General features: G+C 33.5%; 1 protein-coding gene across 3 annotated transcripts in view; it reads right to left on the bottom strand.

Annotated features, from left to right (window-relative positions):
• CADM2 (cell adhesion molecule 2) overlaps positions 1 to 16,061 on the bottom strand; it is a 1,070,151-nt gene that overhangs the window by 103,523 nt on the left and 950,567 nt on the right. For all 3 annotated transcript variants that reach the window (XM_043593883.1, XM_043593885.1, XM_043593884.1), the window contains one exon: positions 4,591 to 4,769. In XM_043593883.1, the coding sequence (XP_043449818.1) occupies positions 4,591 to 4,769 (179 nt within the window). The remainder of the gene's footprint in view (positions 1 to 4,590; positions 4,770 to 16,061) is intronic.

The raw sequence follows: 16,061 nt of genomic DNA, 5'->3' as shown, positions 1-16,061 counted from the left end.
TACTAGTTTTTATGTGGTTGTAAAACTAAAATTTGCTACAAAGGCAAAATATCTACACATAAAAGTAAAAACATGGCAGGGTCTGTCGTGGGCAATTTCACTCACAACAAGAATAGTAAGTTAAGATAATGAAGAAGTAATGAATTGTTTCAAAAGCTTATCCACACAAGTAGAAAAATAATGAAGTAAAGGAATATTAGAGCAGTAGCAAAATAATTTTAAATCTTATATAAGGGTTCTTATGGTAACAGGAAGAATATGTTTGAAGAGAGATGGGAAATATGCAAACCTTTCTAGAATAGTGCTCAACTATGTTATGACTGTCTGAGACAATGCTGAGTTGGGTACTGAGTGGAGCGGGTTCTCCACTGAAACTCTAATCTGACTCCATGTTAGTCTCTCCTACGGTCTAGGCCTGCCATAGTTAGTGCCACTACTGTAGAAGAAGAAATAAAATACTTATTTCTTTTCTACTTCATTGCTATACTTCTTTCCAAATCTTAGGGAGGGTTTTGAAGGTACAGATGTTACCAAAGAGTTCCAGCATCTGTTCCTCTTCCATTTGTATTTTGAGGAGTGGTTCCAAATTTCTCTAGCATGAGGGCAAAGGGAGGTGAAAGATACTGGGTGATGAGAACGAAGTTAAAGATATGAAGCAAGTGTACTGATTTGTGTTTCTCACTTTCCATATTCATTCTCAAGTTTTCCTGGGTGCTATATTTTCTGACACTTTCAAAAGAACATATATTCACATCAATTGATGACAAGTAAATATAAGGACTTCAGTTGCCTCCATCCACAAAATAAGATTAGCCTAAGGTCATCTGTAATTCTCTGCAGCCATTCCTTGTGTGATAAAATAGCATCTTCCATGTTCTCTCTACTTGAAGGATGTGCATCTGGGAGCTCTTTTCTTGGGGAGAAGATACTGTATCTAAACCCTCTGAACTTGATGCTGCATTAGACAAAGAAGTAATTATAACTTTTCTCCTGCACTCTCTTCAAGATATTCTCTACTGCTTAGTTAGCAAGAATTTACAATTGTCTTGTTCTTAGATAACCTAATTCACGCTCTGGGTACCATACAGGGAAGACTGTGGGCACTAAATTGTATGCAACTCTTGGCGAAGTTTTTTACTAGAGCATTAGATCGAGATGTCTTTTGGTATCATCAGGCTACTAATAACATGATAAGAATAGTTTGATTTATTGCATATCTATGCACCTGGCCCTGTGTTGGGTACTTCCATTAATGATGTACACCATTTGTCTTTTAATAATTCAGAAGTGCTCTGTTACTATTTTTTTTTTTAGTCCAGATACTTGGACCATACTTTCAAAGACTCTGAACAGCTACATCATTATAAGTCCATACTCCTCTAGTTCTTTTATTATGATATTATATCTACTTGAAAGCTTAACTTATCTTCCATATTCAATTCTAAACTTCTTGAGTTCTGTTCACCTATAGTGCTTTTGTATTCAGTAGATAAATGTTAAAGATTTATGTGGTGAGAGAATTTTTCTTTTGATCTGAGTTCTCCAAATAGTAAAAACAGCAATGCAACAGCATGTTTAAACACCATTAACATGGAAATAATCAGTCTCCCTAAATAAATAGCATGATACCAATGAAAACATAAGAATGACTTCAATATTTTTATGCAAAAGCAAAAACAAGGAAAAAAACCCTATTCTGTTCACATGAATTAATAGAATAACTGAGGCTACCAAATTAGCAGCTAGATTTTTCCATTGCTGAGCTTGTTAAGTGAAAAATGGTACCTTCTTTCCCAATGGAACCTGCACAATACAAATATTTCATAAATATAGTGTTTTATCCTGCAAGTGTTTGTATGATAAATTTTGTTAGACCTTCACTGAGGGTGAATTTTAGACTGGCAGTTTCAAATTACCATCTGTAGTTCTAAAGCTAAAATTTGTAAAGGTGTAATTAGGAGAAGGGGAGAAAAGCCCTCCAGTGACCATAACACAAAATGTCAGCGCTGTTAACAACTAAATGTGACAACATTTAAATAATGTACTTCCATTGACACCCAAAGAATAAAATCTAACCATTAGGATGGCATCTAGATAGCAGATGATTTCACAGGAAAGTGTTCAGACCTCCATCAAGTTAAGAATCAATAGAACCTAGGCAACTGTGGTAGAGTCAAAGACACAGTCTCAGCTCATGAAAGGCCCTTCTGTGCTAGAGCTATATTAAATTATCACAGCTAATGTAAAATCAACCTCGGTGTAAAAGATAAAAGGGTAAAGTTCTCACAAATGATCACTTATCACTCCATTCCGAAATGCATACAGCATTCATTATAGATCGAAATGCCACTCAAATTTCATCATTTAGTAGGGTTTTGAAACAGCCAAACCATTAACAGAAGAGAGTAGCTTTTTATATTTATACAACCAGTGACTAATGAAACATTATACCCTGTGTGCAAAGGGTAAAAAAAAAAAACTTTATTTTGTAATGAACCCAATTGGAACCCTTTTTAAACACAGTGTAATATGGCTTCACTGTTTCATCGAGCCTCTCATTACGCATGTCAATAATCCTAGGTAAACTACTGTTGAACTTCACAGCATTTATCTAGCAGCATGAATAACATTAATCCATGGGGTGCTTTTGATGAATTGTAGTTCAAAAAGCAAAGCCAGAAATGACTTCTTACAAAGTGGTTAGAGAAGTATTTATTAGAAATATGTCAACTGCCAAATACCTAAAGGTAGCTTGGCTACTTAGGAAATCATGCTGTTGGCTAGCTTGCAAACACTGGGAAAACATATGCATTTGCTCCACTTGAATTACTTACAAAGAAAAAAAAGAAAAAAAAAAGAATGACATACTTTTCATCTAAGTATGTAATTTTGTCTGTCACTTCCCTTGTAATTCTTTATATTTTTTATGTCACATTGCTTTTGACACAATGTGACATGCTATACAACATGCCCCCAGGTTCCCAAAAACTGTTAGTGAGAAGCTCTTAGAAAGTTAGGAGTGAATTGGACTACACTCCCATGACTGCATGATCTAAACATACAGGTCAGCATGAACTGCAAACTACTCCTGGGTCCTGCTTCAAGGATCTCACTTATCTTCTTGACACACCCAGTGGTTGTGACATTCTCTCTGGCAGTCAGCCTGACAGGGTGTGTCTGCAGGGGGTTACCACATTTAATTCCGGTTTATGACTCTAATTTGATTAAGCTGATCTTTCCCCAAAGTTGTAATCTGCACAATTCATAGGATGGTAGAAATCAACCTCTCAGCTCTATCTTTAAATAGTTCATATGTGGACAGTGTATTTACTGCAAGCCTTCTTCTGCCTTCAATAACCAAAGTGCTATTAAGAAGTGAGAGACTGCCTACACCAAAGTACTTTGGAAATATTAAATTTGTATATTGATTCAATATATTATTTTTCCCCAGTTTTGGTCTGCATCATAACAAACTAAATCTCTGGGGAAAAAAACACAAACTAGATTAATTTTTTTTTCCTAAAATACAATCCCTTCACAAAGAATAAGACTTTACCCCCAAAATTCTTTTTTGGAAAGGTAGAGAACTAATTCATGTTTCGTATAATATTTTATAATTAGATTCATGGGAAAATATTAAATAAACAACCTCTCTCCATGATTTTTAAGATATACTGGATTTATTACCGCATCATGCTTTATACAACACTCATTTGGAATACTTTAATATTGTGTAAGACACAAAACTAGTCTTCCAAAAGGTTTTCATGGGGAAATATACCTTATATCCTTCCATTATCTAATGCTTCTTTCTCTTAGAAATTCACAATATACCCTGGCATATTTAATAAACTCTGAGAAGTCTTGCAATAAAGAAACTTGACTAATTTTGTCTGTAGCATTAGTTATCAACCTCATAAAAGTTCATCTCTATCCAGCAATATGTTAAAGCTATCTCATAGACAATAATTGTGGCTTTTGGAGGTTTGGAAAAACAGAGATTCTCTTAATCTTGGGTATTGATATTTGTTTCTGGCATTTTTTTACGTTTACTCAAATTGTGAGATCAGTTCAGTGAAGAAAAAATATACGTGGGTCTTTCAAATCATTGTTCATAAGAAATTAGTGTAATTACCAGTACTGCACACCTCTGTCTTTGCTACATTTCAGTAACATGCTGTCATTCTTTGTGAAACCAGTTATTGTGATAGCAAAGTATATATTTTTATGATAATACAACCAAAATTAACTTAAGGTAAATATAGCTTTCATGATTGTGATTTATAACTAAAAGCAATTATTTGTAAAATTTAAAGAAAACCACTATTATTTACTCATCACCACCAAAACGTATATATTTGTAATAAAGAAAACCTTTTACAAAATTAATTTTTATTTTTAGTGTATGTTGCAATTTTATTTTATTACTTTGACTTGGAACACATTAATTGTGAATCTTTTATGAAAAGTCCTGAAAGAAAAAGAAAACCCGTTTAAATTTTTGTTTAATATTCTAAAGATTGTGATAAATGTAAAGTCTTTAAGGTCATTCATTTTTTTCTCATATAACGATGTCAAAAAAGTACTCACCGTGTACAATGAGAACATACTCTGCGCTGCTTTGGCCAATGGTGTTTGTGGCTTCACATCGATATGTACCATTATCCGTTTTGTTCAGGAAAAGAATATTTAGCTCCCTACCACTCACAACCATTCGGTCAGGATCTGGCAATTCTCCACCATCCTTTGTCCACAAAACAGGTTCTGGCCTATTAGATTTAAATATGCATATAGAAAGGAAAAATGAGAAAGTTTTCATACTGCATAAATTAACTAAATCAAGCAATTTTTAAATATTTAACAATGATTCTGTGCATATCCATATGCTAACTTCTGTAAGGTACCAAACAACCACCATGCTCTCACAGAGAATATCTGGAGATATGGTAGATATAATTTAATTTTATTCTGCTTAGCTAAGCAGACACGTATGAAGGAATTAACTTGTAGAGTCATTTTAGCATCCTGTGGTCCTGATCCTGATGCTGATGGCTCATACCTACTAATTTCTGGAGGACTATCCTGCGGTTACTCGAGAAGCTGTTTCCAGAAGTACAATTATGCTTTTGCACCTGGGGCTACCACTGTGACACAAATTGCCTAAGACCAACTGAAGCTTCTCCCACTTCTGTTCCCTGCCTTTCTCATCCCCCTAAAGGCTTTTTCTGGAAGTTCTCTCTTTTATTCTCCTAGTTTTATTGAGATACAATTGATATTTAACACTGTATTAAAGTGTACAACAGAAGGATTTGATATATGTATATAATGCAAAATAATTACAATAGCCATACTTAACATCCATCACCTCACATAGTTATATTTTTTCCTGTGATGAGAACTTTAAATAGCTACTCTCGAGCAACATTCAAATAGAAAATACAATATTGTTAATTATAGCCAACATGCTGTACATTATACTCCCAGAACTTATTTATCTTATAACTGGGAGTTTGTACCTTTGACCACCTTTACCCACTACCCTATCCCCCCGTCTCTGGCCACTTTTATTTGACATTGAATCGGAAGTCCTAGCCAGAACAATTAAGTGGAGAAAAAAAATAAAGGCATAGAAATAGGAAAGGAAGAAGTAAAATTGCCTTTATTTGCTGATGACATGATATTAAGAAAACCTCAAAGACTTCACTGATAACTGTTAAAACTAATAAATGAATTTAGTAAAGTTACAGGATACACAATCAATATACAAAATCAATTATATTTCTATATATTAACAATGAACTATCAGAAAGAAGTTAAGAAAACTGTCCTATTTATAATTGCATCAAAAAGAATAAAATATTTAGGAAAAATTTAAGGAAGTAAAAAATCTGTACACTAAAAGCTATAAGACATCGATAAAAGAAATTAGAGAGAACACATACATATGGAAAGATAACCCATGTTCATTGATTAGAACAATTAATTTTAATTTTCCACACTACTACAGTGATCTTCAGATTCAAAGCAGTCCCTATCAAAATTCCAATGGCATTTTTAACAGAAATAAAACAATCCTAAAATGTCTATGGAACCACAAAAGCCCTGAATAGGCAAGCAATCTTAAAGAAGAAAAATGTTGGAAGCATCACACTTTCTGATTTCAAACTATATTAAAAAGCTATAGTAATTAAAACAGTATGATATTGGCATAAATGCAGACATATAGGTCAATGGAACAAATTAGGGTGTCCTGAAATAAACTCACACATATATGGCCAATGACTTTTTGAAAAAGGCAGCAAGAATATGCAATGAAGAAATGACAGTCTCTTCAATAATGGGTGCTGTGAAAACTGGACAGCCACATGCAAAGGAATGAAACTGGATCCTGAGTGTCTACCTTACACAATAATCAACTCAAAATGGATCAAAGTTTGAACTTATGTTCTGAAACTAAAACTTCTAGGGAAAAAAATAGGGAAAATTTTCTTGATATTGGTATTGACAATTATCTTTTGGATGACAACAAGAGCAAAGGCAACAAAAACAAAAATAAACAAATGGGACCATGTCAAACTAAAAACTTCTGCATGTGTACCCCTGATGTTTATTGCTGCTTTATCTGCAATAGCCAAATTATGGAAACAGCACAATGTCCACCAACAGATGAATGGATAAAGGAGATGTGATATATATACACAATGGAATATTACTCAGCCATCGAAAAGGATGAAATCTTTCCATTTGCAAAATGGATGGAGCTAGAGATATTATGTTAAGTAAAGTAAGTCAGAGAAAGACAAATACCATATGACTTAATTCATATGTGGAATTTAAGAAAGAAAAATGAACAAAGGGGAAAAAAGAGGGAGGCAAATCAAGAGACAGACTTTTAACTACAGAGCACAAATTGATGGTTACTAGGGGGATGGGTAAATTAGGTGATGGGGATTAAGGAGCACCAGGTATTGCATGGAAGTGTTGAATCACTATATTGTACACCTGAAACTAATATAACACTGTATGTTTGCTAACTGGAATTTAAATAAAAACTTAAAAAAAATATAAATAAAAAGCTTCTGCACAAAATGGAAACCATTAATGAAATGGAAAGGCAATCTAAAGAATGGGAGAAAATATTTGCAAATCTTATATCTGCTAAAGGAGTAAGTATCCAAAATACATAAGGAATTTATACAACTCAGTAGCAAAAAAATGGCCTAATTAAAAAAATTGGCAGTGCAATTGAATAAACATTCTTTCAAAGAAGACATACAAATGGCCAATAATTACATAAAACTATGTTCCACATCATTAATCATTGGATAAACACAAATCAAAACCATAATGCAATATCACCTCATATTTTTTAGAATACCTATTATCAAAAAGTCTAGAAATAAGAAGGGTTAGAGAAGATGTAGAGAAAAAAGAACACTTGCACACTGTTGGTGGGAATATAAATTGGTGCAGCCAGTACGGAAAACAACATTGAAGTTCCTCAAACTATTAAAAATAGAACTACCAGTTGATCCAGAAATTCCACTTTTGAGTAAACATCCAATGGAAACAAAATCACTATCTCAAAAAGATATCTGCACACTATGTTCATTGCACCATTGTTTACAATAGCCAACACACGGAAATAACCTATGTATCCATCAATGGGTGAATGGATAAAGAAAATATATTCCAAATATAACGGAATATTATTCAGCCATTAAAAAAAAGGAAATCCTACTTTCTTGAGACAACATGGACGCACCTTGATGGCATTAGGCTAAGTGAAATAGTGAGACAAAGTATGATCATACTTATATGTAGAATCTAACAAAAGATTTTAGGAACTTATAGAAACTTATAGTTCTCTTTTAATTAAATTATTGCAAAGAATTACCATCTCAAAACCTGCTTTTAGGGAAGAAAGAATAAATGAACATGGACTTCTATCTTCAAATATTTTACATACTTATGCAATTATTAATTATAGGAAAACTACCACCATGTATTGATAATGGTAGCTATCCTATATATGTTATTAATATGTTCTATAGTTCTCCCAACAACACTTTGATACAAGTTTTTTAAATTTAATGCATGCAAGAATATGCATCAGAGATGTATCCAAACCCTGGTCTGACTCTGTACTCAATGCTTTGTCCACTACCTCTTGCTTTCTAACATGATGAATATTTTCCTGGTACTTATATGACAAACATTCTATTTAAACATGATTTTATCACATTATCAGAAATTATTTTGAAACAGCTTTAATTATTTATTTATTTTGGTGAAAACATTTACTCTGTTTTGTTATTATGAATACAATTAAGACATCTATCTTGATAAGTGATGCCTACAACTATAACACCTTTACCAAGACAAAGGTTATGTATTTTTCTGACAAAATGCTGTAGAAGTGATAAAAGTTACAAACCAAGTAATAAAAGATACAGGAAATAGTATCAAAACAAGTAGATCAGCAATGTGATGAAAGAATCATTTAGTTTAAGCAGTGAAAGCACTTGGGGAGACAACAAAGAGAAAACAAGATGATCAGGGCTGTGCCTATGAAACTTCTGAAGAGGCATTTTAGGGAAAACAAATAAACCAAAAACTAGTTATCCCAAAATATTGAAAAAATACAATTATTTATGTCATCCAATTATATAGACAACTCACTCTCATAGTATCTTTAATAAAACCCAAACCACTAATATTTCTCAACTTGCTCCATGTATCCCACATCTGCTAGTTGATCTTTGAATGTACTAATTCTTATTTTAAAATTGATAGCCTGGGGGCACCTGAATGGCTCAGTCTGTTAAGGGACCTACTCTTGATTTCAACTCAGGTCATGATCTCACCGTTCATGGGATCGAGCCCCAAGTTGGGCTCTGCATTGACAACCTGGAGCATGCTTGGGATTCTCTCTCTCCCTTTCTCTGCCCTCCCTTGCTCACAAAGGAGCTCTCTCTTTCAAAGTAAATAAAGTAAAAAAAAAACAAAAAACCTGATACCCTGGGTAATATTGTACCTTTTAAGGAGGCAAAACTGGCACAATAAAACTATGACTTACTGCATATAATAGAAATATTAGATGGTATGTCTTTTCTACAAAGCTACATAAGGCCAACATTAAAATAAGTTATATTAAGGATAATTAGAATTTGAAAAAATTCATCCTTAAAATGCTACTCAATGGAAGTATTTTATTAAGAGGCAATACTTCTTTGATGTGTAAGTTAGAATTTTTAAACATACACAGACATAATTATATGTATATATCTATACATTTCCATACAATCAAATTATACCCCTCAAATCCAACCTGTCATAATTTTTCTCTGCTTCTGCTTACAAGATTTCATTTACATCTTAAAGCATATGGCCCTGTAATCATATAATTAAATTTAGATATTTATTTTTACATTGTGTACATAGAAATGAAGTCAAAGCTCTAGATCAACACTTAAGTTGTCAGTCTATATTAAAAAATGTTTTCTAAAAAGATAATTTTCTTTTTTAGAAAATAATGAAAAAGCACCTGTATAAATGGTTAAAAGAAGATTTTAGCAGCGTAAGTCACTGCTGACACTGAACATTGCAGGATTCTTGATCCTATTCTGTATAGTAAATCTTCAAGGTGGCAAAAAAAAAAGCACCATAAGACGCAATTTTAATGAAATGGAGGTTAGAGTTTATACATCGATTAAACATACCCTACACATATTCCAATTAGTACTTAAAATGTTCAAGCTTCTTAATATCACCATAAAAATATTAAGTGGTTTAGCAAGTCTTGATACAATTTGTGTTTCATCTTAATAAAGAGGGCCCCTAGGCTTTCTCTAATTGGAACCCAGAAATGATTGAGTTTCTTGCTGCAAATGAATAACAATCTTCCCTGCTGTTCAGGCAACCAAAGGAGATCATTTAAAAAGTGGTTCCAGTCTATAGTTTCTATGTGATAAGGCTGAAAAAGAGTAGGAGCTAGACACCAGGAGTAACAGGACAGTGACACTGCATCAAGCATGAGATAACACTATATAACTCCATAGTGAGAACATTAATATAGTCAATTCAGTTTCCCCTTAAAAAGCCCTGATATTAGAATTTGGAAATCTTCTGTAGGAGATAACATTTGATTTATGATCCTGTCTACCATATCTATAGGGCTAAAGAGATGTGGGTTTTTTTTTTCCCTTCCTTATGCACCTAATGACATTTTGCAGCAGTTTCTTCTCAACGTTTTTTGTTTTTGTTTTTTTTTAATTTATTTTTGGGACAGAGAGAGACAGAGCATGAACGGGGGAGGGGCAGAGAGAGAGGGAGACACAGAATCGGAAACAGGCTCCAGGCTCCGAGCCATCAGCCCAGAGCCTGACGCCGGGCTCGAACTCACGGACCACGAGATCGTGATCTGGGTGAAGTCGGACGCTTAACCGACTGCGCCACCCAGGCGCCCCGTTGCAACAGTTTCTTCAACAACGACAGAAAACAACAACAACAACCACCACCACAACAACAAAAGTGAAAGAAGAAACTAAACACGCTTGTGCATTCATTCTCTTACTTTCTAAAGTCTTGGTAGAGTTGTTTTACCTTAACAGATTAAAAAAAATTAACTTAGTGTTTTGTTTTCTAGATATCTAATAATAGATTCTCTGACATCTTGAATAACTCCTTATTTATAAATCAGTGTTAGAAGACTAAGCTAGCAGTCTATTTCAGATCTTGAACTGGATACAAGTTCCACTGATTACTCATTTCCACTGAAATTTTTGATTTGTTTTTTGGAGCATTTATTCTATACAGTTATACCATAGGCATAGTCCTTCTGATTCTTCCAACTGCATATGGGATCATTACTCCCTAGGTATTGATGGCAATGGAATCTTGCTTTGCCTTCTTAGCTCTCATCCTCTTTTAGGCTCAGGGTTGCGAAGAATAAGAATAAGCAATTCAGTTACCGAAAAGCAAGTGTCATAATGCAGATCTCTAAAAAATAATTCTCCAGGTATCCTGATAGAAGTAGACAACAGTAAAAGGTCTTCCAAACTGGGAAATGGATATACCCTCCAGTATCTTTCTTTCCCCAAATGGTTCTATCCCCTTTGAGCTTTGCAGAGTCTTTTCCTTCATAAGCACAGTACATGTTGGGATCTAACACTAAAATAAGTCTTATGAAAATGAAACTTACTTTTCCTAAGTGAAAGAAAAAAAAATAAGTCACTGTAATAGTATCCAAGTAAACATCTTGTTCTGGCTCAAAGTTCGAAAGGAAAGAAAGAAACTTACAAATACATGTATCTTACATTTCTTTCATATAAGACAAATCAAGGAATCATAGTTAATAACTTGGTGCCTCATATACTTATGTACTTATAGTTGTATGGCACATGAAGATGACTATTGCTTTTATTTCAGTTTAAAATTCCCTGGTGGTAGACGATGTGATTGAAGATTTAATACTAGGAAGATTTTTTTTAAGGCCACTACTCCTCTATTTCCTGTGAGTTTTTAAAAAAATTTTTGTAACGTTTATTTATTTTTGAGACAGAGACAGAGCATGAATGGGGGAGGGTCAGAGAGAGACGGAGACACAGAATCTGAAACAGGCTCCAGGCTCTGAGCCGTCAGCACAGAGCCCGACGCGGGGCTTGAACTCACCGACTGCGAGATCATGACCTGAGCCGAAGTCGGATGCTTAACCAACTGAACCACCCAGGCGCCCCTCCTGTCATATTTTTACTCTAAAGTGAAAGAAGATGCTAGAAGTTACATAAATGTCTTGATCCCTTTTCCTGCTTTAAGCACAAACGTTTAAATCAAGAAATTATACTGAAGTGTCTACATATAAAACTATGTTTTTGCTACCAGATTTTTAGAAAAATGGAGGGAGAGAAAGAAAAATGGAGGGAGAGAATTTAAATTCAACTTTACAAGTGACTTTAAAATTTGGGTCAAGTTGAAAAACCTAAATTTATGGGCCTCTGGGAAGAAGGATTCTCAGGGAATCTAGCCCGGGCACACCTTCATTGAGTTCATGGAGGTTGCATCCACAAACCACAGCCCAAACATTGCCAACCAAGTGAAGTAGAAGAAAAAAAAGAGAAGAGGAAAAAAATTAGTAGCTGGTATTGTTTACCTAATTTTTTTCCTAAAATTTAATATATAAATACAAAGCAAGTTCAAGGAGTATCTCATCTTAGAGCTGTGAGACCAATTCAAAATATAATTTTGTAATGGGTCTCTATTGGAAGCAAAAGATGTAGCTGCCACACAGGAAAAAAAATGAAAGGGATTACTTTTTGAGCGATTTATTACATTAACTGCTTCAAGTTTAAAGATATACAAAAGATTATTTTGTTATTGAGGGTCAAATGAGAGATTTCTGCAAATGATTTGTAAATAACACTCTACATATATATAAAGTCACATTCTTAATTATTGTAAAATGTTGATCTAGGACCTTGGAGAATTCATCAAGCTACAATTTTTCATCAGATTTGATTGTTGGGAAACTTATTTGTGGTGAAATTTGCTTTCTTTTCATTCCTAATATGGATTTCATACTTTTTATGGAAGCAATTCTTAAAATATCAAGGAGTTTTTATATTATCCAAGTTAACTTTGAATATTCTACTTATCGCGGCTAAGGTTCATTTCAAAATGTAATCAATGAAATATTTATGTGTCTGTCTTTATAGACACAGTTTTGTTCAAAGGAAAACAAAACTTCAGAAACATTTAAAGTAGTCTTCAATGAGTCTTGATGAGTTTAATTACCAGAAAATGTTCTACTCTTATAATCTTAAAACAGATAAGAGATCAATGAAGATTTTTGTTGTTAAGTATGCCTATATATTCTTGACTAGGTACTTCATAAGTTTATACAATTAATATCTAACAACTATCAACAAACAAATATGTTTAAGTTTTTGAACCAGAAATTATGAGGGATATGAGAAAAATAAACATCTCTCTGTGATATTACATTTTAGTAGTTTATATCAGATATATGTCATCAATCATCATCAACTATAAAACTTGCAGGGCATGGTAAGTGATATAAATGAGTTATAAAACATAAAGATTCATCATACCTATATCAGGGACATTACAACAGGCTTTACAAAAGATAAAACTCTTGATTAGTATCTTTTTAAAAAAACTTTTTTCACATTTATTTATTTTTGAGAGACAGAAAGAGACAGAGCGCCAGCAGGGAAGGGGCACAGAGAGAAGGAGACACAGAATCTAAAGCAGGATCCAGGCTCTGGGCAAGCTGTCAGCACAGAGCCCGATGTGGGGCTCGAACCCACAAACCGTGAGATCATGACCTGAGCTGAAGTTAGACACTTAACCAACTGAGCCACCCAGGTGCCCCTTGATTAGTGTCTTTAATTGTGGTAGGATTTTGGATAATAGAAATGAATGATGCCAGTTCAAGAGAAGTCAGAACCCAAGATAAGATGCTTGCCCTCCAGAGGCCACATTGTTAAAAATATGGATTTAAATGTGACAAGTGCTAAGAGAAGAGAATAGGGTTAATAATAAGGAATATTGTCATTTGCTAAGATAGCAGATTATAAAGGTGCAAAATTAAAGTAACTTAATAGGATAACTGAATTGGGAGTAATAAAATCAAAAGTCAAGATTAAATTGATATGAAAAAAACAGGACCAAATATGCTTATAAGGAATTTAGTCCAAGACAAAGTTTATAAGACAAAAGCTGATAATGAAAAAAAAAAGTGTTATTTTAGTGTTAGACCAAAAGACTGTTGCTGTCATTAATATGAGAAAGAGAATGAAATGTGGTAGGGAACATTCTGGTCATAAAAAGAACAATGTAGGAAAGCAAAGAAATAGAAAGATTTGGGGTATAGACGTGTTGGAGGAGAGAACCAAAAAAAAAACTGTATATTTTTTAGCTCATAATTCAAGCCTGGCTTTGGATGCAAGGCTAAAATATCTGTGCTTTATGAAAAATAAAAGTACTATGCTAAGGCTTTTAAGAAGTGAGTATTCCTGATCAGAGTTTCCTTTAAGTATAGCAATGTGAAATATCTGAAAAACGAAGTTCAATAAAGAGACCATATACTGAGTCCTTAAGAGTGAAAACCGTGTCCTACATAAAGTTGGAGTGGTAAAGGAAAGCAGAAGATAATAGAATAGCTCTTGGGAAAGTAAACAGAACTTTCTGGAATGAGAAAATGTACGGTGTTAATGAAGAGAGAGGAGCTACTCTCTTCATGGTGCCCAGTCTATGTAACAGGAGAAATCTCAGTCCTAAATAAGAAAAAAATAATGTAAAACCAACATGCTGCCAAACAACCAGCCAAATAAACAAATAGACAAACAAAAAATAAATCATGATAAAAACAAATTGAGATATAGCAGACAGGGAAAGTTGATGATTTCACTTTGGGATATGCTGAGTTCAAGTGCTAGAAGAAAATCAAGAAATACATTTTTGTTCAGCAATAAGGGAATGAGAAATTAGAAATCAGGGCTGAGGGCAGAACTGGATTTATTTTAGAGAGATATTGGAGCCAAGCTCAAGCAGGAAAACCAAAGGATAGATTACTGAATATTGTGGAATATTTTCACTTACAGGATGAAGAAAGAAAGAGAATGAAGTCCAAGAGGTCTGAGAGAAGTCAAAAGAGAATAATGTCATATAAACAAGAAAGAATCTCCTCAAAAATTCACTGACTTAAACGTTTACGTTTATAACCCATCAATACCTCGATCCTTCAGTTTCCTCATCCCCTCATATCTGATCATTATTTTATTAGCCTAACCTCAGTCATGGTCACACACTAAACTTAGTCATCTTTATTACTTCACTACTATGAGGCTGAAAAATCTCAAGTATTTAAATCATAACCTCCCATCTTCTCAGCTCACTGAGCATCACATCAAATCTTCCAATCCTAGCATGAATCCACTATTTACCTTTAATCCTCAACTCCTCTCTACCACCTACTTCTCTCTTTAACCAGTCTTCGATGCTATCAAGATTTCTGTTTTCTTTTTTCCCATCCATTTTGCTTATTTGGTTAATTCCCAGGCATGATGAAACAAATGTTTCTTTTTCTCTTTGTCTTTATCAGAACATCAAAACAAGGTGAAGAAAAAATGAGGAGAGGGTAAATGGTTTATTTTTTTAAATACCATCCTTGAAGTCATCGTGCAAGAATAAGCATGAAAAGCAATGAGAAAAACAATTTTATATTATTAAAAAAAACAAATTTAAAGTCAAAGTAAATATTATCTCTGTATCTTTGAGTATTTGATGCATTTACAAAGTTTGTTTGCTTTTCTGATCTGTGAAAATATGGCTCATGTATCATTATGAATATTATTTAGAATATGTGATTAGATCTATACATTTTTTGCCTTCTAAAACTTTTTAATATAATATTTAAAATATCTATTTTTACAAAATTTATATTTTGATACAGCTAATATCATAAATTAAGTTGGCTCTGCCCTCATATTTCAAATATTTAGGGCTGAAATAGTACAGTAAGTGAAGAAAAAAAGGAGAGGCTTGAAGAAATTAAAAAATGAAAGACATTTTAAACAATTTCTTTTTTAAATATATAATTTTCCATTGTATTTCTAGGCTATTGCAGTTATTTGTACTGACTTATTTAATAAGTATGCCTTTGTGTGTTTTGTATGAGAGGGAAAAATTGTTAAATAGTTTCTTAGCCTTTTTTTTCCTCACTGGTCTCATGCTCTTTTGTGTTTAGTGGTTTGTGGACATGCTCTTCAATCAGATGCTTTATCATCATAATTTTTATAGGTTAGTCTTTGCTCAGCATAGATATGATATTTCCCTAACCTGCACAATTCTTTTTAAGAAAAGCAATGAATTGTATTGTTGTTTGTTTGTTTTTTTCTTTCTATTTGCAGTTTGAGCATCTCAGTGATTCCTGTTTAAAAAGTTCAACAATGAAACCCCTAACTCAAATATCACCAAAAGTACTTCTGTCTGACGGGGTCAAAGGTGTTTAATGCAGTAATAAATGAAGTCAGTTTGAA

The sequence above is a fragment of the Prionailurus bengalensis genome, chromosome C2, assembly GCF_016509475.1.
Source record: "Prionailurus bengalensis isolate Pbe53 chromosome C2, Fcat_Pben_1.1_paternal_pri, whole genome shotgun sequence".
In the NCBI taxonomy this organism is placed as follows: Eukaryota; Metazoa; Chordata; class Mammalia; order Carnivora; family Felidae; genus Prionailurus; species Prionailurus bengalensis.
The sequence above is the reverse complement of the archived record's forward strand: the minus strand, read 5'-3'. Positions and strand labels throughout refer to the sequence as shown.